Source organism: Aquarana catesbeiana, linkage group LG01 (assembly GCF_042186555.1).
Source record: "Aquarana catesbeiana isolate 2022-GZ linkage group LG01, ASM4218655v1, whole genome shotgun sequence".
Classification (NCBI taxonomy): domain Eukaryota; kingdom Metazoa; phylum Chordata; class Amphibia; order Anura; family Ranidae; genus Aquarana; species Aquarana catesbeiana.
Genome location: NC_133324.1, coordinates 984,604,083 through 984,628,643, shown reverse-complemented (window position 1 = coordinate 984,628,643; position 24,561 = coordinate 984,604,083). Strand labels below are relative to the sequence as shown.

The window sequence follows — 24,561 nt, the reverse complement described above, 5'->3', positions numbered from 1 at the left end:
TCCCTGTATGTTGCGGTCATTCAGGTGATTATCTAATAGTTTCTTGAAGCTATCAATGCTCCCCGCTGAGACCACCGCCTGTGGAAGGGAATTCCACATCCTTGCCGCTCTTACAGTAAAGAACCCTCTACGTAGTTTAAGGTTAAACCTCTTTTCTTCTAATTGTAATGAGTGGCCACGAGTCTTATTAAACTCTCTTCTGCGAAAAAGTTTTATCCCTATTGTGGGGTCACCAGTCCGGTATTTATATATTGTGGGGTCACCAGTACAGTATTTGTAAATTGAAATCATATCCCCTCTCAAGCGTCTCTTCTCCAGAGAGAATAAGTTCAGAGCTCGCAACCTTTCCTCATAACTAAGATCCTCCAGACCCTTTATTAGCTTTGTTGCCCTTCTTTGTACTCACTCCATTTCCAGTACATCCCTCCTGAGGACTGGTGCCCAGAACTGGACAGCATACTTCAGGTGCGGCCGGACCAGAGTCTTGTAGAGCGGGAGAATTGTCGTTTTATCTCTGGAGTTGATCCCCCTTTTAATGCCAATATTCTGTTTGCTTTATTAGCAGCAGCTTGGCATTGCATGCCATTGCTGAGCCTATCATCTACTAGGACCCCCCAGGTCCTTTTCCATCCTAGATTCCCCCAGAGGTTCTCCCCCCAGTGTATAGATTGCATTCAGATTTTTGCCACCCAAATGCATTATTTTACAATTTTCTACATTGAACCTCATTTGCCATGTAGTCGCCCACCCCATTAATTTGTTCAGGTATTTTTGCAAGATTTCCACATCCTGCGGAGAAGTTATTGCCCTGCTTAGCTTGGTATCGTCTGCAAATACAGAGATTGAACTGTTTATCCCATCCTCCAGATCGTTTATGAACAAATTAAATAGGATTGGTCCCAGCACAGAACCCTGGGGGACCCCACTACCCACCCCTGACCATTCTGAGTACTCCCCATTTATCACCACCCTCTGAAAACGCCCTTGTAGCCAGTTTTCAATCCATGTACTCACCCTATGGTCCATGCCAACGCACCTTATTTTGTACAGTAAACGTTTATGGGGAACTGTGTCAAATGCTTTTGCAAAATCCAGATACACCACGTCTACGGGCCTTCCTTTATCTAGATGGCAACTCACCTCCTCATAGAAGGTTAGTAGATTGGTTTGGCAAGAACGATTCTTCATGAATCCATGCTGATTGCTGCTAATGATATAATTCTTATTACTAAAATCTTGTATATAGTCCCTTATCATCCCCTCCAAGAGTTTACATACTATTGATGTTAGGCTAACTGGTCTGTAATTCCCAGGGATGTTTTTTGGGCCCTTTTTAAATATTGGTGCTACATTGGCTTTTCTCCAATCAGCTGGTACCATTCCAGTCAATAGACTGTCCGTAAAAATTAGGAACAACGGTCTGGCAATCACCTGACTGAGTTCCCTAAGTACCCTCGGATGCAAGCCATCTGGTCCCGGTGATTTATTAATGTTAAGTTTCTCAAGTCTAAATTTAATTCCGTCCTCTGTTAACCATGTAGGTGCTTCTTGTGTTGTGTCATGAGGATAAACACTGCAGTTTTGGTTACTGAAGCCCCCCGATTCCCTCGTGAATACTGAGGAGATGAATAAATTCAATACCTTTGCCATCTCCCCATCCTTTGTAGCCAGATGTCCTTCCTCATTCTTTATGGGGCCAATATGGTCTGTCCTCCCTTTTTTACTGTTTACATACTTAAAGAATTTCTTGGGATTTTTTTTTGCTCTCCTCCGCTATGTGTCTTTCATGTTCTATCTTAGCCATCCTAATTGCACCTTTACATTTCTTATTGCATTCTTTATAAAGTCTGAATGCTGAGGATGATCCCTCAACCTTGTATTTTTTGAAGGCCTTCTCCTTTGCTTTTATATGCATTTTTACATTGGAGTTAAGCCATCCAGGATTTTTGTTCGCTCTTTTAAATTTATTACCCAATGGGATACATTGGCTAATGCCCTTATTTAATATGCTCTTAAAGCAAACCCATCTCTCCTCCGTATTCTTTGTTCCTAATATTTTATCCCAATTTATGCCTTTTAGCAAGGTTTGTAGTTTAGGGAAGTTGGCTCTTTTGAAATTCAGTGTCTTTGTGTTCTCTTTATGTTTCCTATTTGTGTGATTTATACTGAAACTAATTGACCTGTGATCGCTGTTACCTAAATTGCCCCGTATTTCCACATCTGTTATCAGGTCTGTATTGTTGGTAATCAGTAGATCTAGTAATGTTTTATTTCTAGTTGGTGCGTCTACCATCTGACCCATAAAATTGTCCTGCAAGACATTAAGGAACTGGCGAGCCTTAAATGAATGCGCGGTTCCCTCCGCCCAGTCTATGTCTGGATAATTAAAATCCCCCATTATGATAACACTTCCCATCCTTGCTGCTAATTCAATTTGTGATAGGAGATCCGTCTCCACTTCCTCCCTCAGGTTAGGGGGCCTATAGCATACTCCCAGTATTATTTTCCCCTTAGCTTCATCCCTTTGGAGCTCTACCCATAAGGATTCCACCTCCTCCCTAGCTCCCTCAGTGATGTCATCTCTCACATTCACTTGTACATTATTCTTGATATATAGGCATACCCCTCCCCCTTTTTTACCCTCTCTATCCTTGCGGTATAGGGTATACCCTTGAATGTTTGCCAGCCAATCATGAGAGCTGTTGAACCAGGTCTCTGAAATTCCCACAAAATCCAAATCCTCCTCGTACAACAGTATCTCTAGTTCACCCATCTTGTCCTCCATACTCCTGGCATTGGTGAACATGCCACATAGTTTAGACCGGTCGCATATTGTCCTCGTATTGGGTGTTTCAAGATTGCAACTAGGACTTGCTACTATACTCACCTTGTGTTTTTGTGCTTTGGTTAACCTACCACTAATGCCCCCAATACTACCCTCTGGAATATCTTCCACGCTGGCTATCACTGTCTCTGGACCCTCCCCCCATCGCCTAGTTTAAAAACCCCTCTAACTTTTTGGCCATCTTCATTCCCAGCAGATCTGCACCCTCCCTGTTTAGGTGCAGTCCGTCCCTTCTATAGTACCGGTTACCGACTGAGAAGTCGGCCCAGTCCTCCAGGAACCCAAACCCCTCCTTACTACACCAGCTCTTCAGCCACTTGTTTACTTCCCTAATCTCCCTCTTCCTTTCTGGTGTGGCTCGATGTACCGGTAGTATTCCTGAGAACACTACCTTGGAGGTCCTTTTCCTCAATTTAGCACCTAAGTCCCTAAAATCGTTCTTTAGGACACTCCATCTGCCTCTGACTTTGTCATTGGTGCCAACGTGCACCATGACAGCCGGGTCTTCCCCAGCCTCTCCCAGTAATCTGTCCACAAGATCCGTGATGTGCCGAACCCGAGCGCCCGGTAGACAACATACTGTTCGGCGCTTCAGGTCTTGGTTACAGATTGCCCTCTCTGTCCTTCTAAGAATTGAGTCCCCTACCACCAGAATCTGTCTTCCCTTTCCCTTTGCTGCCCCCCCACTCTTACTGGAGGAGTTCTTCCCCTGGCAGCTAGGAGAGTCCCTCATCTCCAGCAGTGCTGGTCCCTGACTGGTTTCACCAATGTCACTCAATGGAGCGCACTTATTGGGATGCTCCAGTCCTGGATCGGCCTCTCTGGCACTTCCCCCTCTACCCCTCCTGACTGTCACCCATCTACTCTTTCCTAGTGCCTGCACCTGTTTGTCTCCACCCGCCTCTGTGCTGGCCCCTGCCGGCACCTGCCGTGTACATTCCTGGCTCACCTTTAGTATGGAGGGACTTCTCAGTGCTGACAGTTGCTTCCCCAGATTCAGAACCTGGGCTTCCAGGGAAACAATGTGCTTACATTTTGCACAGCAGTGTTCGCCCTCGATCGGATGATCAAGGAACGCATACATGCGGCAAGATGTACAAAGAGTCGCCTCTCCACACCCGCCGGGCATCGTACCTACTAAATTTAGTGAGGATTTGGGGATTTTACCCTGTCCAAATTACCTAACAGCTAGCTTCCTGGAACTAATACTCAAGACAATACACAGGTACACAATAAGACAATACACAGGTACTCACAGACCTACGTGCACTCGCAATACACAAGTATACAGTACACAATACACAAGTACTAATGATCCACACACACTACTCAGACAACACTCAGATACTCACACTACACAGGTACTATGACCCCTGTTATAACCTCCTGTTTTAAACGCTGATGTTCTCCTCCTCCCATGTTCTCCTCCTCCCATGTTCTCCTCCTCCCATGTTCTCCTCCTCCCATGTTCTCCTCCTCCCATTTTCTCCTCCTCCCATGTTCTCCTCCTCCCATGTTCTCCTCCTCCCATGTTCTCTTCCTCCCATGTTCTCCTCCATTCACCTATACATAGAAGTTGTGTGTTTTGTAGATAAGGATTTGCGTTACTAATGCCATTCCTTGACTCAGCTCTCTTCTCTTATTTCCACATCCAACAGCAAAAGATGGAACTGTGAGCTTCTGCACAAGTAAGGAACTTTTTTTTTGTTATGCTGTGAATGTTTATTAACTAATTTCTATTATAATTCAGCAAGACCAGAACAAGTCCAAGTTACTCATTACTAGTCTGATTGTTATAGAAGAATTCAAAGTATGAATATTGTTACATAGTTACATTGCTGTAGCGTGGCCCAATCTAACTATGTACAGAATATACCATACCTACAGGATCCCTCTAAAAGCTGGAAACCACTGTATAGACATCACTACTACACTGTTACTACACCACTATGACATCCTTTACTACACTCCTACTCCACTGCTACTACACCACTATTACACAACTATGACAGCCTCTACTACACCCCTACTCCACTGCTTCTACACCACTACACCCACTACTACACCACTACAGCACCCTTTACAACACCACTACTAAACCACTACTACATCACTATGACATCTGATACTACACCTCTTCTACACTGTTACTACACCACTATGACAGTCTCTACTACACCCCAACTCCACTGCTACTACACCACTACTACACCACTAGAGCACCCTTTACTACACCTCTACTACACCCACTATTACACCACTACTACACCACTTTGACATCCCATACTACACCACTACAACCCCCTCGATTCCACAACTACTACACCATTACTACACCACTACAACCCCCTCTATTCTACAACTACTACACCGTTACTACACACCACTAAAACCCCCTCTACTCCACAACTACTACACCAATACAACCCCCTCTATTCCACAACTAATACATCATTACTACACCACTAGAATGCTACTACATAGCTGCTTCTATGTTGCTACTACACCACTACTATAGTGATCTCTATTAGCTTCCGGGTCCCATGCTACTCATGCAGGTAGATTAACACTCTGCATCATTCAATCTGTGACACTAAAGCCGGCCATACATGGATCAGAATGTGACCAGTTCTACATGGGCCGGTTGAATTCTGATCCATGTGTGGCCCCTGTGGTTGAACAGTATTTTCTTGCTCGATCAGAACTGCAGGCCATAGATTGTCAGAATATAATGTAGACCAAGTAGAAAAAAATAGCTGCACACCAATATCTGTCCAGCAGGTTTATTGAAAGACTGCCACCAGGACTATAAGAACGGACCAAGGGGTGACAACGTTTCACACATACATTGTGCTTCTGGTGGATTATCATACTCGCCTGGAGTAGCGATCCGTCTCATTGTTTCAGAATACAATGACACAATGGAAAGGATTCCTCCATCCACACTGTGTGTGTGTATGGGGAAATTGGGTCCGTTTTTTCATTCAACCCATTGGTTGAACAAAAAAAACAACAACTGACCCGTGTATGGCCAGCTTAAGGGCAACCTGTGAGTACAGGGTGTCATGTACCCGCCCCCTCAAGGGAGTGACCCTCCAATCACAGTGTACTAGTGTAGAGAGAGGCACTTCCTTCCTTCCTTCCTTCCTTCCTTCCTTCCTTCCTTCCTTCCTTCCTTCCTTCCTTCCTTCCTTCCTTTCTTCCTCCTTCCCTTCCTTCCTCCCTTCCTCCCTTCCTTCCAACCTTCCTCACTCCTTTCCTTCCTTCCTCACTTACTTTCTCCCACCCTTCCTCCCTTCCTTCCTTCCTTCCTTCCTTCCTTCCTTCCTTCCTTCCTACCTTCCTTCCTTCCTTCCTTCCTTCCTTCCTTCCTTCCTTCCTTCCTTCCTTCCTTCCTCCCTCTCTTTCTTCCTCCTTCCCTTCCTTCCTCCCTTCCTTCCTCCCTCTCTTCCTTCATGCCTTCCTCACTTCCTTCCTCCCTCCTTTCCTTCCTCCCTCCCTCCCTCCCTTCATCCCTTCCTCCCTTCCTCCCTTCCTCCCTTCATCCCTTCCTCCCTTCCTCCCTTCATCCCTTCCTCCCTTCCTCCCTTCCTCACTCCCTTCCTCCCACCCTTCCTCCCTTCCTCACTTCCTTCCTCCCTTCCTCCCTCCCTCCCTTCATCCCTTCCTCCCTTCCTCCCTTCCTCCCTTCATCCCTTCCTCCCTTCCTCACTTCTTTCCTCCCTTCCTCCCTTCCTCCCTCCCTTCCTTCCTCCCTTTCTTCCTCCCTCCCTTCCTTCTTCCCTCCCTTCCTTCCACAACGAATAGATAGTTGTTTTTTGAACATTGAAATTTTTAAAGAAAATTGCTTCTAGTTAGAAGCAATCTAGAAGATTATCTGACGTATGAAGGATAAGATGATCTGTCATTACAAAGATGCTCTACTGAAATTTAATAATATCATGTCATTCATAGTAATCATTAGAGATTTGCATGACGAACAAATTTGTTTTATTTCAGATAATTTTGTCAATCATTTAATTTCATCATATTCGTTATGTTAGAATGATTTGTGTTCAGAATTTGTTTTGTATATTCAGGATTTAATTTGTATCTTTGTGGTGCTTGCGACTTTGATATTTTGGGACTTTGGCCAATCCTAACAATACAGAGTGTGACACGTATTACTGAACTCATAAAACCCTCTGAAGTCATAAAGAAATGAACCAAATGAATTTGTTGTTTTTGTAATCATTTACTTTTATTCTTTGAAATTCATCACTATTGTGATTTGTGACCTTTGTGCCCCCTAGTAAATGAATCTTTGTATCCATGTCATATACACTCCACACTGATTGTTTCTGTTCATTTTATCCAGGAACCTGGGGAAGATTCAAGAGCTGGATTACTGGTGGTGAGGAGACTTCACCTACTGCCATTTATAGAGCTACTGTATACAGAGCAGTGGATTCATTATGTTTTCTGTAATTTAGAAGATATATATATATATATATATATATATATATATATATATATATATATATATATATATATATATATATATATTACCAAAAGTATTGTGACGCCTGCCTTTACACGTACATGAACTTTAATGACACCCCAGTCTTAGTCCGTAGGGTTCAATATTGAGTTGGCCCACCCTTTGCAGCTATAACAGCTTCTACTCTTCTGGGAAGACTGTCCACAAGGTTTAGGAGTGTGTCTATGGGAATGTTTGACCATTCTTCCAGAAGCGCATTTTTGAGGTCAAGCACTGATGTTGGCTGAGAAGGCCTAGCTCACAGTCTCCACTCTAATTCATCCCAAAGGTGTTCTATCAGGTTGAGGTCAGGACTCAGGTTGTGCAGGCCCGTCAAGTTCCTCCACCCTAAACTCGTTTATCCATGTCTTTATGGGCCTTGCTTTGTGCACTGGTGGGCAGTCATGTTGGAACAGGAAGGGGCCATCCCCAAACTGTTCCCACAAAGTTGGGAGCATAAAATTATCCAAAGCCCAACCCCTGAAAAGCAACCCCACACCATAATCCCCCCATCCACCAAAGGATTTGGACTCTGTGACCTCAGGTTGCCAAGTTAAGACCCTCAAAACTCGATTTTTGTTTATTTATTTTCTGCCTCACCTGCCTCCCCTGACTGCATGTCCCTGCTCCTTTTGCATGAATTACGGCATTAATGCGGCGTGGCATGGAGGTGATCAGCCTGTTACACTGCTGAGGTGTAATGGAAGCCCAGGTTGCTTTGATAGCGGCCTTCAGCTCGTCTGCGTTGTTGGGTTTGGTGTCTCTCATCTTCCTCTTGACAATACCCCGCAGATTCTGTATGGGGTTTAGGTCAGGCAAGTTTGCTGGCCAATCAAGCACAGTGATACCATGATCATGGGACCAGGTATTGGTACTTTTGGCAGTGTGGGCAGGTACCAAGTCCTGCTGGAAACAAAATCAGCATCTCCATAAAGCTGCTTAAGAGAGGGAAGCATGAATTGCTCTAGAATTTTCTGGTAGAGGTCTGCGCTGTGTTTGGATTTGATAAAACACAGAGGACCAACACCAGCAGATGACATGGCTCCCCAGATCATCAGTGACTGATACATATTTTTGGTACAAAAAATCCCAAGTGTATATTGATTGGTTTGCGCAAGTTATAGCATCAACAAACTATGGGATAGATTTATGGACTTTTTTTTATGTTTTTACTAGTAATGGCGGCGATCAGCAATTTTTAGCAGGACTGCGACAGCAGTCCTAGAAACAGCAGATCTCCATGTTGTCCCCTGCCAGAACGGGGATCTGCCTTGTTTACATAGGCAGATCCCTGTTCTGCCTCTCTGTACTGCGATCACAGGTGACCAGCAGATATCGAGTCTGCCGGACCTGTGCGCGCCCACAGTATCTATTACACAAAACAACGTACTTGTTACTATTGACAACTCTAGTGGACACTATGTAGGTAGGGGGTTGTGTTTTCTCTACCTTTTCATTTTTCTGGGCAATATTTCTGGCTAATAGTTGAGCAGTGTATTTTCTAATAATACCTCATATAGGAAAGGCCTTCTACCATAAAGACTTTTTTTTGCTTTGAAAGCTGGGCAATGTCATACCCACCCACCATTTGAATTTCCTACCGTTTCTCCTTGACCGCAACCCGATTACACAACACAAATTTAGGAGTTCATAACTCTCTCCCGCAGTTTCTTGGGAGCTCTGCAGGTTTATGTGACATTACTACAAAAACCAACTTACACGGGAAGTTAACCAAACAAAAAAATTATCAGCCAATCAATAGAGAGTGTCCATACATCACAACGTGGGAAACTGAGGAGCAAAAGGGCATGGGGATAACCCACTGGAGTCTGCTGTGAAAAATATATGTAATAAATAAATTATAAAGTCAAATTATAGTTTATCCAGGAGGCAGTGGTGGAACTACCAAGGTCCCAAAGTCGTACTTGTGACTGGGCTCTGGTATTCTGCCAGCGTGGGGTGCCCAATACAGCGGGGATAGAGCCTTATAAGGTCAAATTATAGTTTATCCAGAAGGAAGTGGTGGAACTACCAGGGTCCCAAAGGTCAAACTTGTGACTGGGCTCTGGTGTTCTGCCACCCTGGGGGGAGGGGGCCCAAGAAAGCAGGGAGGGAGCCTTATAAAGGTCAAATTATAGTTTATCCAGGAGGCAGCGGTGGAACTATCAAGGTCCCAAAGGTCGTACTTGTGACTGGGCTCTGGTGTTCTGCCACCCTGGGGGGGGCCCAATACAGCGGGGAGGGAGCCTTTTAAGGTCAAATTATAGTTTATCCAGGCAACAGTGGTGGAACTATGTCCCAAAGGTCATACTTGTGACTGGACTCTGTTGTTCTGCCACCGTGGGGAGAAGTGGGACCTAAGACAGCGGGAAGGGAGCCTTTTAAGTAACGTTGCACCAATATCAATACTAGTATCAGTATCGGTGACAATACTGAGCATTTAAAGTGAGGTCCTTTGCACTACTAATTAAGTGAATATATGATATAAACGAATGTGAAGTCAGTGAAATCGCTGTAAGATCTAAAGTGTACACTTAAATAAAAGAAAGGTAAATAATAATAAAAGTGATCCGCGCAGACTTCCAGCACATTAATATTGAGGTGAAACATTCCAAATCATTGGTAAAAAAGTAAACACAGTAATCGAAATCCAAAATGAGTGTGTATACATCAAAAAAGTCCAAATCAAAGTGATAAATTAGTGACAATAATCAGGATTGTCCATAATCCTGGTGAATCTTCTAAATAGACAATTATGTTGTGAAATTGATGTTAATCTTTGTGGCTAGATAGTCGCGTAATGCTCCCAGAGCTCTTACCTCCAGATGGAGAACAATAAGCCTTAGATTGGTATCCTGAGATGGGATTGCCTGTATATTGTCCGTGTTTCCAATCGATGTCCGTGTGGCTGGTTATGGACATGATTCACGATCTGGTGAATAAACCTTCTCTCTGTTGACAGCTTGGTTAGCCTCAGGATCTCGTGGTTCCGTTATGGACGTTCAATATTCGCCATTAATAGAAATACAAGAAAACAGGCATCCCATAATGTAATATGTAAAGATAATGCAGTTTATTAGAAATGCCAAGTTGCCTCTTACATTTAAAAGGATGAAAACAAGCTTATCTGTGTGTAACCGTGTGTCAAACATGCTCTTTACATCACTTTCAGTCTCTCAGACTTCCTGCCAATCCCGACGCACGTTACGTCACAACACGTTACTTCATCAAGGGAACTGGATTGGTTGTTGAGCCATTCTATTTATGTGTAGGAACAGGAAGTGAATTAACGGCCATTTTGTTTAAAAAGTGTCTTCACCATGGTGGCAACCATTTTTTTGGAAGGTGAAGGTGAATTGAAATCGGGACCATTTTGAAATAAAGTTGGGTGAATTTTTTCCTTGTGAGAATTGTCGTTCTCGTGGCAGAGGCCATTTTGTAGGTAGGATTCTATATTAATGGCTATATTCTAAAAATGCATTAATAAAAATGCATGAATATAATAACTTAAATGAATACATTTAAAATTAAATATAAAAATCTTTATGTATATAAAAGAATAAGATAAATTTGAGGATAAAAATAGGGTTAAAATAGGAATAGGAATATATAGAGACCCCATGTTAGATAAAATCATGGGACGTTTACTTGATCAGGCTGATTAAGGTGACCTCCTAAATGAGAAGACCATTTTTTTTTTTTTAAATAAAGGGAATATGGTTCCGAAAATGACACAATGAGCATAGTAAAATAAAAAGTCAAAAATTACTCAGAAAACAATTCGAGTCAAATTCCACATTAAGGCCGTCAGGTACAAGAGTATGTAGAGTGTGTATCCATTTGGATTCTTTTTGACTGATGGACCTAACTTTATGTGCCCCCTTCCACAGTTTGTTGTATTTCTCTATGCCTCAAAATTGTAAATGTTTAGGGTCATTGTTATGTACTTGGGCAAAGTGTCTTGATACATTGTGTTTTGAGAAACCTTTAATGATGTTTTGAACATGTTCCCTTAGCTTAACCATTAGTGGTCATTTTGTTCTCTCCACATATTGCAGATTACAGCTACATTGTAACCCCCTCTGTGTGACAACTGATAAAGTCCTTAATCGGATAGTTTTGTCCTGTTTTAATGGAGGTAAACTGTGTACATTTTATTTGTGGTTTCTTAGAGTGTTTAAACGCAAAGCAATATTTGCAAGGGAAAAACCCTTTGACATTAAAAAAGGAATAACCCTTAGTTTTAGGTGGTTCAATAATGTTTTTTACAATAATGTCTCTTAAAGTTGGTGCTCTCTTATAGAGTATGTTCGGTTTTTCAGGAAGAATTTAATTGAGAGGTCTGTCACTTTTTGCTAGTGTGCCAGTGTCTTTTTATCAATTTTTCTATTTCTTTATAAACGTGGCTTGGGTTAGAAAATCTTCTTCAGTTGTGCAATTTCTCTTATTATCGATTCACGTTCTTCAAGAATGGGACAATACCTGGACAACTTTATATAGCCAGTAGTACAATGAACCACAGCATATCTTAAGGACACCAAACATGTTCTCCAGTTACTAGAAACCACCCCAGTATTAGAAGGTAGATCCTTATTGGTGACAGCAGATGTATCTTCTCTGTACTCCATTGTACAACACCATCAGGCCTGTGAGTCAATAAAATGGCTGTTACACAATCACAGCTCTCTTATTTGTAAACAAAGAAAGTATTTGATTAAATGCCTAGAGTTCTGCCTCAAGTATAATCACTTTTGGCACAACCAAGCGTATTACAAGCAAATCACAGGCATAGCTATGGGTGCCAAGTTTGTACCCAGTGTAGCAAATGCCTTTATGGCACAATGATCTACACTAACCCACCAGCTGAATTAACTCTTTACAAAAGATTTATAGACGATCTTATCATCGTATGGAATGGAAACAAGGAAACACTGGAAATTTTTTTGGAAAAACTGAACAACAACGATAAAAACATCAAACTTACGTGGAACATCAGCAACAAACAAATCAACTTCTTAGATCTGGATATCACATTCGTAGAGAACAAGCTAATTACCAAGACACATTTCAAAAACACTGATGTGAGTAGCTACCTCCCTATGAACAGCTGTCATTTTAAACCATGGCTCTTTAATATTCCAAAGGGCCAATTGGTAATAATTAAGATAAATTGCACAACTGAAGAAGATTTTCTAACCCAAGCCACGTTTATAAGTAACAAATTCAAGGACAAGGGTTACACTGAAGAATTCATCCAAAATCAAATTGATGAGGTAAAAAACTTGGATAGGACTACCAATGGCAAAGGCTTTTCCCCTGCAAATATTGCTTTGTGTATAAGAAACCACAAATAAAACGCAGTTTACCTCCAATAAAACAGGACAAAACTATCCAATTAAGGACTTTCTAATTAAGGACTAATTGTCACATGGAGGGGGTAGTGTACATTTTACAATGTAGCTGTAATCTGCAATATGTGGGGAGAACAAAAAGACCACTAATAGTTAGGATAAGGGAACATGTTCAAAACATCATTAAAGGTTTCCCAAAACACAATGTATCAAGACACTTTGCCCAAGCACACAACAATGACCCTAAACATTTACAATTTTGGGGCATAGAGAAATACAACAAACTGTGGAAGGGGGCACATAAAGTTAGGTCCATCAGTCAAAAAGAATCCAAATAGATACACACTCTACATACTCTTGTACCTGACGGCCTCAATGTGGAATTTGACTTGAATTGTTTTCTAAGTAATTTTTGACTTTTTATTTTACTATGCTCATTGTGTCATTTCCGGAACCATATTCCCTTTATTTTTTTAAAAAATGATCTTCTCATTTAGGAGGTCACCTTAATCAGCCTGATCAAGTAAACGTCCCATGATTTTACCTAACATCAGAGTACTGGGGTCTTTATATATTCCTATTCCAATTTTAACCCTATATTTATCCTCAAATTCATCTTATTCTTTTATATACATAATGATTTTCATATTCAATTGTACATTTATTCATTTAAGTTATTATATTCATGCATTTTTATTAATGCATTTTATTAATGCATTTTTAGAATATAGCCATTAATATAGAATCATACTTACAAAATGGCCGCTACCATGAGAGCGACAGTTCTCACATAGAAAAAAATTCACCCAACTTTATTTCAAAATCTTCCCGATTTCAATTCACCTTCACCTTCCAAAATAATGGCCGCCGCCATGGTGAAGACAATTTTTAAACAAAATTGCTGTTAATTCACCTCCTGTTCCTACACATAAATAGAATGGCTCAACAACCATTCCGGTTCCCCTGATGAGGTCACGTGTTGTGACGTAACATGCGTAGTGATTGGCCAGAAGTCTGAGAGACCGAAAGTGATGTAAGGAGCATGTTTGACACACGGTTACACACAGATAAGCTTGTTTTTATCTTTTTAAATGTAAGAGGCAACTTGGCATTTCTAATAAACTGCATTATCTTTACATATTACACTATGGGAGGCCTGTATTCTTTTATTTCTTTTAATGGCGAATATTGAATGTCGATAACGGAACCATGAGGCTAACCAAGCTGTCAGCAGAGAGAAGGTTTTCTCAGCAGATCGCGAATCACGTCCATAACCAGCCACATGGACATCGATTGGAAACACAGATGATATACTTGCGATCCCATCTCAGGATACCGATCTAAGGCTTATTGTTCTCTATCTGGAGGTAAGAGCTCTGGGGGCATTACGCGACTATCTGTCCACGAAGATTAACATCAATTTCACAACATAATTGTCTATTTAGAAGATTCACCAGGATTATGGACACTCATGATTATTGTCACTAATTTATCACTTTGATTTGGACTTTTTTGATGTATACACACTCATTTTGGATCTCAATTACTGTGTTTACTTTTTTTACCAATGATTTGGATTATTTCACCTCAATATTAATGTGTTAGAAGTGTGTGCGGATCACTTTTATTATTAGATACTGAGAATTTGCCTGAGTACTTGTGCTCGGGCAAATGCTCTGATGCTTGATCCGATACCTGGGCAGTCAGGGGTGATCGGTGCGATGGTGGCAGAGTTACAATCACCGATCTCCCTGTTTAGCTTTCAATAAAGCAGCTGACAGCCACTTCTTCTCCTCTCCCTCCCCATGGCTTTCAGCTGCTTTATTGGAATCTATACAGGTAGATTGGTGATTGTAATTCCCCACCGCCGCACTGATCATCCCTAACTGTCCCCTGTGTCCTCCTTTGTGCTCCTGATCTCTGTGCTCCTCCGGTCCCCCTCCATGTCCCCCTCCATTCTCCTGCCCCCCTCCGTTCTCCTGTCCCCTTCCATGCTCCTCTGCCCCCTCTGTCCTCGATCTGTGAGGATGGAGAATGGAGGAAGGAGACGGTAAATATGCAATTTACCAGCTCCTTCCTTTTCCCGAATGAACAGAGGCAGTGACTCCGTCCATTCATAACTAAGCATTGTAAATTGTGATTACGATGCTTCAGTTTATGAATGGAGAGGAGCCTCTGTCTCCTCTCCATTCATCTTCAGTGCAGCTGAGGCTGCAGGGAAAGGGACTGGGGAATCTCTGTCCTTAGTCCCTTTCTCTGTCTCAAAATGGTGATCTCTGGGGTCTGTCAAGACACCTGATATCTCACCAAAGCCACTCCCCAACTGTGCTGATAAAAAAAAAATAAAAATAAAGAATTGTAATAAATATTTAAAAGGCTAAATTGTAAAAATAATTTTAAAAATAAAATAAAAAACACACTGGCACCATCCACTCAAAAAAAGAAAGCATTGTAAAAAAAAATAACAAAAAAAAAAATTGTACAAAATGCATTTAAATAATACATTAAAAAAACTACTGACACAATCCATGCATCATTAGTGCTGCATGTTAGTGCCACTGTCACATGACATTGAAAAAAAAGTATCGGTACTTGTACTCGATCTTAAAAATGTGGTATCGGTGCAACCCTACTTATAAGGTCAAATGATAGTCTATCCAGGAGGCAGTGGTGGAACTATCAGGGTCTCACAGGTCATACTTACATCAGACTCTGGTGTTCTGCCAATGGGGGGGGGGCAAGACAACAGGAAGGGAGCCTGCTGTAGAGGATGTGAAAGGGTTCATACTAATGCGATCCCAAAGTGTGACTTGCATGTGATTTCCATGTTACATAGTTACATATTGTTACATAGTAGGCGAGGTTGAAAAAAGTCCATCAAGTCCAACCTATGGACTTTCTTGCGTCTTGCTTGCAGCTTATTTGGGACTTCCTTGTGACTTTTGTGATTTAACATTGCAGTCTATGGCACTCAAATTGCACCAAAGTCGCAGATAAGCAGTGCAGGATTTTTTTTTTTTATGTCACTGTGACTTGAGTCACATTGACTAAGACAACACCCAATGAAATTAATGTGTTTTGACCTGCCATGCCACTTTATGTGCTAAAAGTCACATAATGAGTCGCATCAGTGTGAACTAGGGCTTATAAATAGCCCCTCAACATAGTGAAGGGCCCCAGGAACAGTGGGAATGGCCCAAGCCAAGAGAAAAAGGCCATGGGCTTGGAGCAAAGGGCCCCCAGGACCGATGGAAAGAGCCCTGAGACCAATGGAAGGGGCCCGGGGACTGAAGGAAAGGACCTCAGGACCAAAAGGAAAGGGCCCCGGAAGTCATGGGGGCCCTTTATGGTTTTTTTATGCACTTGAGCCCTGAAGGTTCTAGTTATGCTCCTGCCAAGAGGTGGATGGAATGTAACGCCAGAGCACCAATAAATGGCAAGCAGATACTGCAAACCAAATCAACTCCAGGATGTATTAAAAAGGATATTAACCCATTCAGGTCCTGGAATAATTAGAACCTTCACCACCAGACCACATTTTGCCATGCACCAGTTTAACCATCTAGTATACAAACACAATTTTCCCACCGTTATTTCTCAGCACTGATGAGGAATTTTTTTATTATTTTTAGGTGTCCCTTGATTATATTCTTTAATCAATGCCTTAAATGGCAATATATATATATTAGAATGTATGATATATATATAGAGAGAGAGAGAGAGAGAGAGAGAGAGAGAGAGAGAGAGAGAGAGAGAGAGATGTATTGTGAAATGTGAAATACATATCAGTGGAGGCGGAGTCACTCATTCTCTACATGTTTTCTGTGTGTTTCACTTTATGCAGTGCCACAAACGCCAGAAGATACACAGTTTACAATGCAATCAGGTAAGTAGTGCTGATGATGACTCGGTGAATGGAAATAAAAAAATGCGAACATTTGTGTGAATGGAGGTGTGTAGATCGATCACAGCTTATTATCACAGAGAGATCTCAGCACAGTGCTGACCCGGGGCAGTGATATGGGGGATGGAATGTAATGATAGATCACCAATAAATACCGCAAAGCCAAATCAACTCTTGTGATAGATTAATGGGGTATTAACCCATTCAAGTCCTGGAATAGTTAGAACCTTCACCGCCAGACCAGATTTCGATGTTTTGGTATGCACAGGTTTATGCAGGTAAAGTTATTTCATCATTTAGTATAAGATGATCTTCACACCGTTATTTCTTAGCACATAGCAGGCCTTTGGTTATATTTAAGTGTACCTTGATTATAATTTTTTTTTTATATTATGCAAACACATGGACAAAGATGTAAAATATGCAGCTTTAATATAACTAGTTTAAGACATGGGACATACTACATACGTCCAAAAACCAATGTCATAGTACACAGAACATGTGCAGCAACTCTGTTCAGACAGGAGATGGAGAGATACAAAGTAACATTGTTTATAAACATTGATTAGACGGGAGATAGAGAGATACAAAGTAACATTGTTTATAAACATTGATCAGACAGGAGATAGAGAGATACAAAGTAACATTGTTTATAAACATTGATCAGACAGGAGAGATAGAGAGATACAAAGTAACATTGTTTATAAACATTGATCAGACAGGAGATAGAGAGATACAAAGTAACATTGTTTATAAACACTGATCAGACGGGAGATAGAGAGATACAAAGTAACATTGTTTATAAACATTGATCAGACATTGAACATAATTACCTTATTCCTCCTTTGAGGTATTATTTTGTAGCTGATGTTTTTATGTTTCTCTGTGCCATTCATAGTTAAACTGTTTTTGTCTTGCTTGTCCATTTTTGCAGTGCTTGTTCATAATCCAGATATATCCTAATATTATGTAAACTAGATATTTATTTCAAACTCCATACAACTGTCTCAGGGTTTCAGGCTGTTTAACCTTCATCAGTGTAGTGTATGGAGATCATGGCTTCTGTGGAGGAGGGATTATGGATCAACAACCATACAGGCCATGGTGGACTAAAAAGACCCAAAATCCCCCACTGATAACGGTCAACTAGAAGCTGTGTGACTAAATCTGAGGATCTTATGAATAAAGAGAAGGAGAGGCTATGTTTGTACTTTGATGGTACCGTATATCAACTGATATTAAACAGTCAAAGATTAGAAAAAAAAAATAAATCTGAGGATTATTTAAGGCAGATATTTCATCTTTAAATTTTGCCTTCTCAGTTTCTTCCCAATCTTGGTTGATTGATATAGAAGAAGAGGCCGGAAATTTAATTTAATGATCGGGGGCCGTGGAACAGAGGATTACTCCGCCTCCTCACTAAAATTACTAAGTAGTCCATTCTCTGTCCTTGGCCCCTGCTGCTGAACTGACGGGGCCCAGGGAACTTTTATTTAATTGCTGGATACCACAGCCCTTGAGATTACTGTGCATATGTCCACACATATTTTAAGAGTCCCCTCTCTGCCATGGGGCCCTATGCTGAACCGTTGGGGTCTCAGTACAGGAAGGCCGGGTCCACCCCCCACCCCCATTGAAAGCCCTGTTTGTGATCACTGAAAAACAAAGGCAGAGGGCCCCTTCAGAGAGAGCTCAGTAATTACAGGAACCTGACAGACAAATATGCTGACAGAGATATGTACATTCACAGGTAGAGTGATCATTTAAATCTGATTTATAAAAAAGACATGCACTGGATATAATCTGTCATCACAGCTATATTCCATATACAGATTTCAGCTCATATTTTATATAATGTATCATTTTTTCCATCATGTTGAATAAACCTTCTGATGAGGAACAAGAGTCTGAACTGCTACCATATTTTATGAAGCTTTTAGTATTGTAATCATTATGACTGGCACACCATCTACTAAACACGGGTGACACCTTCCAACATTACAGGTTACAATGTAGCAGTATATAATGTGACATCATCTTTCATGTCCATTCAATCAGAAAAAAGAGGTCTGCAAAAAACTGTCTGATATTCTTCTGTACATGTCATGTTTGGGATGATATTGATAACATCTTGTTTTACTTCATCATAGGAGTCGTACTAATTCGTAAATCCTGGTCTGAAACTATTCAAGGTATGTAAGGCAGGGGCTCCAATTTATAGGATGGGGTGATGCTGATATTATCTTGTTCTATCTAGAAATAACGCATACCTTGTTCTCCTCCTAAAATGTAGGAGGAGCTACCAGAACACCCAGATTCTTCTCCACCATTGACTCCCCAGCTGCTCTCTTTCTAAAATGTATGATTAAAAAGTCTATGGGGTTGATTTACTAAAGGCAAATAGACTGTGCAGTTGCCCTCTGCAAGTGCAGTTGCTCCAGAGCTTAGTAAATGAGGTAAAGCTTCACTTTGCAAAGAGTACCCACATGCAAGGAAAATAAAAAAAACAGCAGTTTTGCTTGCACATGATTGGATGATGGATGTCAGCGGAGCTTTTGCTCATTTACTAAGCTCTGGAGCAACTGCACTTTGCAAAGTGCACAATAAAAAAATTTCCTTTAGTAAATCAACCCCTATGTGTCACGGAACCAACAGCAGGAGAAGGGCTCTAGGACCCAGTGTCTCTACCAGCGCTTATGGCAGGAGAAGGACTTTAGGACCCAACCTTTGTACCAGCATGTCACATGGGCCTATATTCTGTTAGTAATTGCAGTTGCTGGTTGATCTTGTTATCTCAGTGATATTACTGTTCATGTGTCTCCTGTTACCGACCCAGCTTGTCCTTGACCTGTCTTCTGTTTGCTTCCTGTGCTCGATCTCGGCTATCCACCTGACCATGTGTGCTCTGAAATCCACCTGGCTTTTGACCTAGGCTTCCTGCTGACCACTCTCCAGTATTAGCATTATCCAAATTCTGCAACACCTCATGGGTGCCACCTGTCTGCTGATTCTACGCCAGCACATCAGCTGTACTCTGGAACCCCCCTGAGGGTGGAAACAGGAAAGGTCAGGCCCAAAGTAGCACCGGTTGCCTGCTTAACTGTGTGCAGGAGGTTCCAGAGTACAGCTGGTGTGCTGCCGTAAAATCAGCAGGCAGGTGGCGGCAGTAAGGTGTTGCAGGATTCGAATAATGCTGAGACTTGAGCATGGTCAGCAGGAAGCCTAGGTCATGAGGCGAGTGGGTAGCAGAGCAGACATGGTCAGGAGGATAGCCGAGGTCAAAAGCCAGGTGGATTTTAGAGCAGACGTGGTCAGGTGGATAGCCGGGATTGAACACAGGAAGCAAACAGGAGACCTTCTCCTGCCATAAGTGCTGGTAGAGATGCTGGGTTCTAAAGTCCTTCTCCTGTCATAAGTGCTGGTGGAGACACTGGTTCCTAGAGCCCTTCTCCTGCTGTTGGTTCACTGACACTATGATCCATGAGAACACCCAGATCCTTCTCCATCATTGACTTGCCCAGCTGTTCTCCTCCTAGAATGTATGCATATTAGGTATATGATCTACCAGAACAGCCAGATTCTTCTCCACCATTGACACCTTCAGCTGCTCTCCTTCTAAAAATGTATAATTAATACGTCTATGATCTACAAGAAAACCCAGATACTTCTTCACCATTGACTCACCCAGCTGTTCTCCTTCTAAAATGTATGATTATTAAATCAGAGGCGTAACTATAACCTTCAGGGCCCCAGTGCAAGAAACCATGAAGGGCCCCTGACCCGCAGTATGATGGGGGGTATTGTGAAAGGATGAGGGGCAGTATGACGGGGTATTTTGACAGGAGGGGGCAGTGTGACCAAAGAAGGGTATCTAGAAAGTGTGACCAGAGGGGGGAGTGTGATAAGAGGGGGCACTGTGAAAGAAGGGGGGAAGTGTGACAAGAAGGGGCAGTATGATGGGGGCAGTGTGACAGGAGGGGGCAGTATGACAGGGGGGCAGTGTGACAGGTGATATTGTGACAAGAGGGGGGCAGTGTTACAGGAAAAGGATACCTGGGAAGTATTACAAGAGGGGGGCAGTGTAATGAGGGAGCACTGTGAAAGGAGGGGGGCTGTTTAACAAGAGGGGGGTAGTGTGACAGGAGGGGGGTAAATATGACAGAAGGGGGCATTGTGACGAGGGGGCAGAATGATGGAGGGGCAGTGTTACAGGAAGGGGCAGTATGACAGGAGGGTATTGTGCCAAGGGGGCAGTGTGACAGGGGACAGCGAGACAGGTGGGGGCAGTATGACAGGTGGAGGGCAGTGTGAGTTGGAAATAGTATGACATGGGCAGTGTGATAAAAGAGGGGCTATGTGGCAGGTGGGGGCCAGTGTCGCAGGTGACAGGTCGGGAGGCAGTGTCACAGGTGGGGGGCCAGTGTCACAGGTGGTGGGCCAGTGTCACAGGTGGGGAGGCAGTGTGACAGGTGACAGGTGGGGGGCCAGTGTCACAGGAGACAGGTGGGGGGCCAGTGTGGAAGGTGACAGGTGGTGGCCAGTGTGACAGGAGACAGGTGGGGGACAGTGGGACAGGAGACAGGTGGGGGCCAGTGTGGAAGGTGACAGGTGGGGGCCAGTGCGACAGGAGACAGGTGGGGGCCAGTGTGGCAGGAGACAGGCGGGGGCCAGTGTGACAGGAGACAGGTGGGGGCCAGTATAAGAGGGGACAGGTGGGGGCCAGTGTGACAGGAGACAGGTGGGGGCCAGTGTGACAGGAGACAGGTGGGGGCCAGTGTGAGAGGGGACAGGTGGGGGCCAGTGTGGCAGGAGACAGGTGGGGGCCAGTGTGACAGGAGACAGGTGGGGGCCAGTGTGAGAGGGGACAGGTGGGGGCCAGTGTGGCAGGAGACAGGTGGGGGCCAGTGTGACAGGAGAGAGGTGGGGGCCAGTGTGAGAGGGGACAGGTGGGGGCCAGTGTGACAGGAGACAGGTGGGGGCCAGTGTGAGAGGGGACAGGTGGGGGCCAGTGTGAGAGGGGACAGGTGGGGGCCAGTGTGAGAGGGGACAGGTGGGGGCCAGTGTGAGAGGGGACAGGTGGGGGCCAGTGTGGAAGGTGACAGGTGGGGGCCAGTGTTGTGCTTAACTTACATGAGAAGCCCATATGGAAGAAGCAGCATGCTTCCTTGTGATGTCCGCAGGATGTCACTCCAGGCAGCACAGTTCACTTCCCGAGTATCAGTGAATACAATAGAGAGGGGAGGGGCCTCTGACCCGAGCATGTATCAGCAAGACTCAGAGTGTACAAGCAGAAGGACAAACTTGTGCACTGAATCTGGTGCCTGCTCGGGTCAGAGGCCCCTCCCCTCTCCATTGTATTCACTGATACTCGGGAAGTGAACTGTGCTCCCTGGAGGGACATCCCACAGACATCACAGAGCTGCCGATCGCCCCCTCCTGCCCCCCTCCCCTCTATAGTTAGATGCCAGCTGGAGGTACAGGGGGAGGTGCGACTGTTGCGACCCTGGTAATTCCGCCACTGTATTAAATATATGATTTACCAGCACACCTAGATTCTTTTCTACCATTGACATGCCCAGCTGTTCTCCTTCCAGAATGTATGATTATTAGGTCTATGATCTACCAGAATGCCCAGATCCTTTTCCACCATTGATAACCCCAGCTGTTCTCCTTCTAGAATGTATGATTATTAAGTCTATGATCTACAAGAACACCCAGATCCTTCTCCACCATTGACTCCTCAGCTGTTCTCCTCCTCAAATGTATAATTAATATGTCTATGATCTACCAGAACACCCAGATCCTTCTCTACAATTGACACCTTCAGCTGTTCTCCTTCTAGAAAGAATGATTTATAAGTCAATGATCCACCAGAACACACAGGTCTTTTTCCAATACTGACTCTTCTAGCCCTAATGAAGAGGGGGGGGGTTAGGCCACCAAACTACATAGTGTACTCTTTGGATTGTCCCCCTGACTTTTATTGGAATAAAGTCATACCTCTTAGTTGTGGTGTGGTGCTTCAATTACCATTTTTGTTACACTACACTACAAACCAAGGAGACTGGGAAGATCCTCTGGGGTGTAGAAGCCACCTGCCCAGGAACCTGATCATTTAGATCAGCATCAATACTGTGAGATAGCAATACATGAGGATCACGTGCGCTGTTTTGCACAACGTTAATATCGCAAACATTTAGTCTTGTCTGACAACAGTCACAGGTTATTTCAAGAAAATGTTTTTGTTTTCCCTAGATGTCTATAAAAATGCTAAAGTGATGAAGAACATCGTATCTTGCCTTGCACAGTGGAAATGGGGAACGACAAACAATTTCCTCTACCGATGCAAACGTGAGCATATATTTGACATTGTAACAAAGAAATGTTCTATAAACCAGAAACTGCTTATTTATCACCAGATATGATTCATAATTCTAGATGGTGTATTGACCCCCCTCCCTCGACCTTCCAGTCTCCAACTGCAGTAAGGTTGCATGGTGGCTAGGTGGTTAGCACTCCTGCCTGGCAGCAATGGAGTTGTTGGATTCATTTCCAACCATGGCACAACCTGCATGGAGTTTACATGTTCTCCTTGTGGGTTTCCTTCATGTACTCAGGTTTCCTTGCACACTCTAAAAACGTACTGGTAGGGTAGTTGGCTCCTCGCAAACATGGCCCTTGTTTATGATAACGGGTCCTCAGATTGTAAGATCTTTTCTTCTTAAATGTCAGCGCTGCTGCAGAACTGTCTGTACATCACAGAGCTGCCCCATTCACAGGCAGGATTAGAACACCCCCAGGAATGTTATTTACAGAAATTGGACATTTTTTATTTTCCACTTTATTATTATTATTTATTATTATTCAGGATTTATATGGCGCCAACAGTTTGTGCAGTGCTTTACAACATCAGGGAAGACATTACAGTTACATTACAATTCACTACAGGAGGGATCAGAGGGCCCTGCTCGTTTGAGCTTACTGTGACGGGAGGGCCCGTGGAACTCAGAATCCCTTGGAAAGTAAGGGATGTTCTTGTTTCAGCTCCCCATATACCTCTTATGTCTAAGTCGCCCTGTGCTATCCTGGCACAGGGTGAGTGAGAAAATATATCTTGGACTACTTAAAATGGGACAGTAATATTTGTACACAATATCTCCCAGGATGTATGTAAAGACTATTATTGGTTTGTTTGATTCTGAACTCAACCTGTTAATTGAGTGAGCTGATCACATTAGCCTCCAGGACTGGCTAGGAGATGAACTGTTGATGACTAGGCTGAGGAGGGGGGAGATTGTTGTTTGTATTGTTAATTGTAATTAGCTCCTGCTATTGTGTTTATACTACTGTGTGAAGCTCGGTGTCCACAAGTCTGTGTCCTACAGGTCCTGTCTCTGAGTCGTCTGGTCTGGGTAATTTTTTTAGTAAGTTAGCTCATGTTAATTAGGTTAGCTTTGAGTTATCCTGCTGTATAAATTTGTGTGAGATCTCAAATAAAGAGTTAGTCCTGATGTACTCCAAGACTGGTGTTGTCTAGTTCTTGGGGGTTCCAGAACTTAGGAAGCGGTATACTGACGGAAGCACTCAAGTGGAGTGTGGGACGTTCCGTAACACTTACAATCTAGAAGAGAGGGTCAAGTGGGAAAAAGGGTAGTAGCTGTGGGAGATGATAAGATGGACAAAATGAAAACACCGTTGTTAGGTTTGGGTAGGGTAGGCTTCTCTGAAGACGGTTTTCAGGGATCGTCTAAAAGCTAATAGAGAAGTAGATAGATGGACAGGTTGGGGAAAGGAGTTTCTATATACTTGGAGAGGCTCTGGAAAAGTCCTGGAGACGAGCAAGGGAAGAGGTGATGAGAGAGCTAGAGAGCAGGAGGTCTTGAGAAGAACGAAGAGAACGACTAGGTTGGTATTTTGAAACTAGGCCAGTGATGGAGCTGGA

General features: G+C 43.1%; 1 protein-coding gene across 1 annotated transcript in view; it reads left to right on the top strand.

The window, feature by feature from the left end:
* Positions 1-24,561, top strand: part of LOC141129234 (cytosolic phospholipase A2 gamma-like) — a 97,146-nt gene that overhangs the window by 54,061 nt on the left and 18,524 nt on the right. Inside the window, exons 10-14 of the mRNA XM_073617137.1 lie at positions 4,504-4,533; positions 7,203-7,235; positions 15,573-15,602; positions 18,755-18,811; positions 22,875-22,970. Of these exons, the coding sequence (XP_073473238.1) occupies positions 4,504-4,533; positions 7,203-7,235; positions 15,573-15,602; positions 18,755-18,811; positions 22,875-22,970 (246 nt within the window). The remainder of the gene's footprint in view (positions 1-4,503; positions 4,534-7,202; positions 7,236-15,572; positions 15,603-18,754; positions 18,812-22,874; positions 22,971-24,561) is intronic.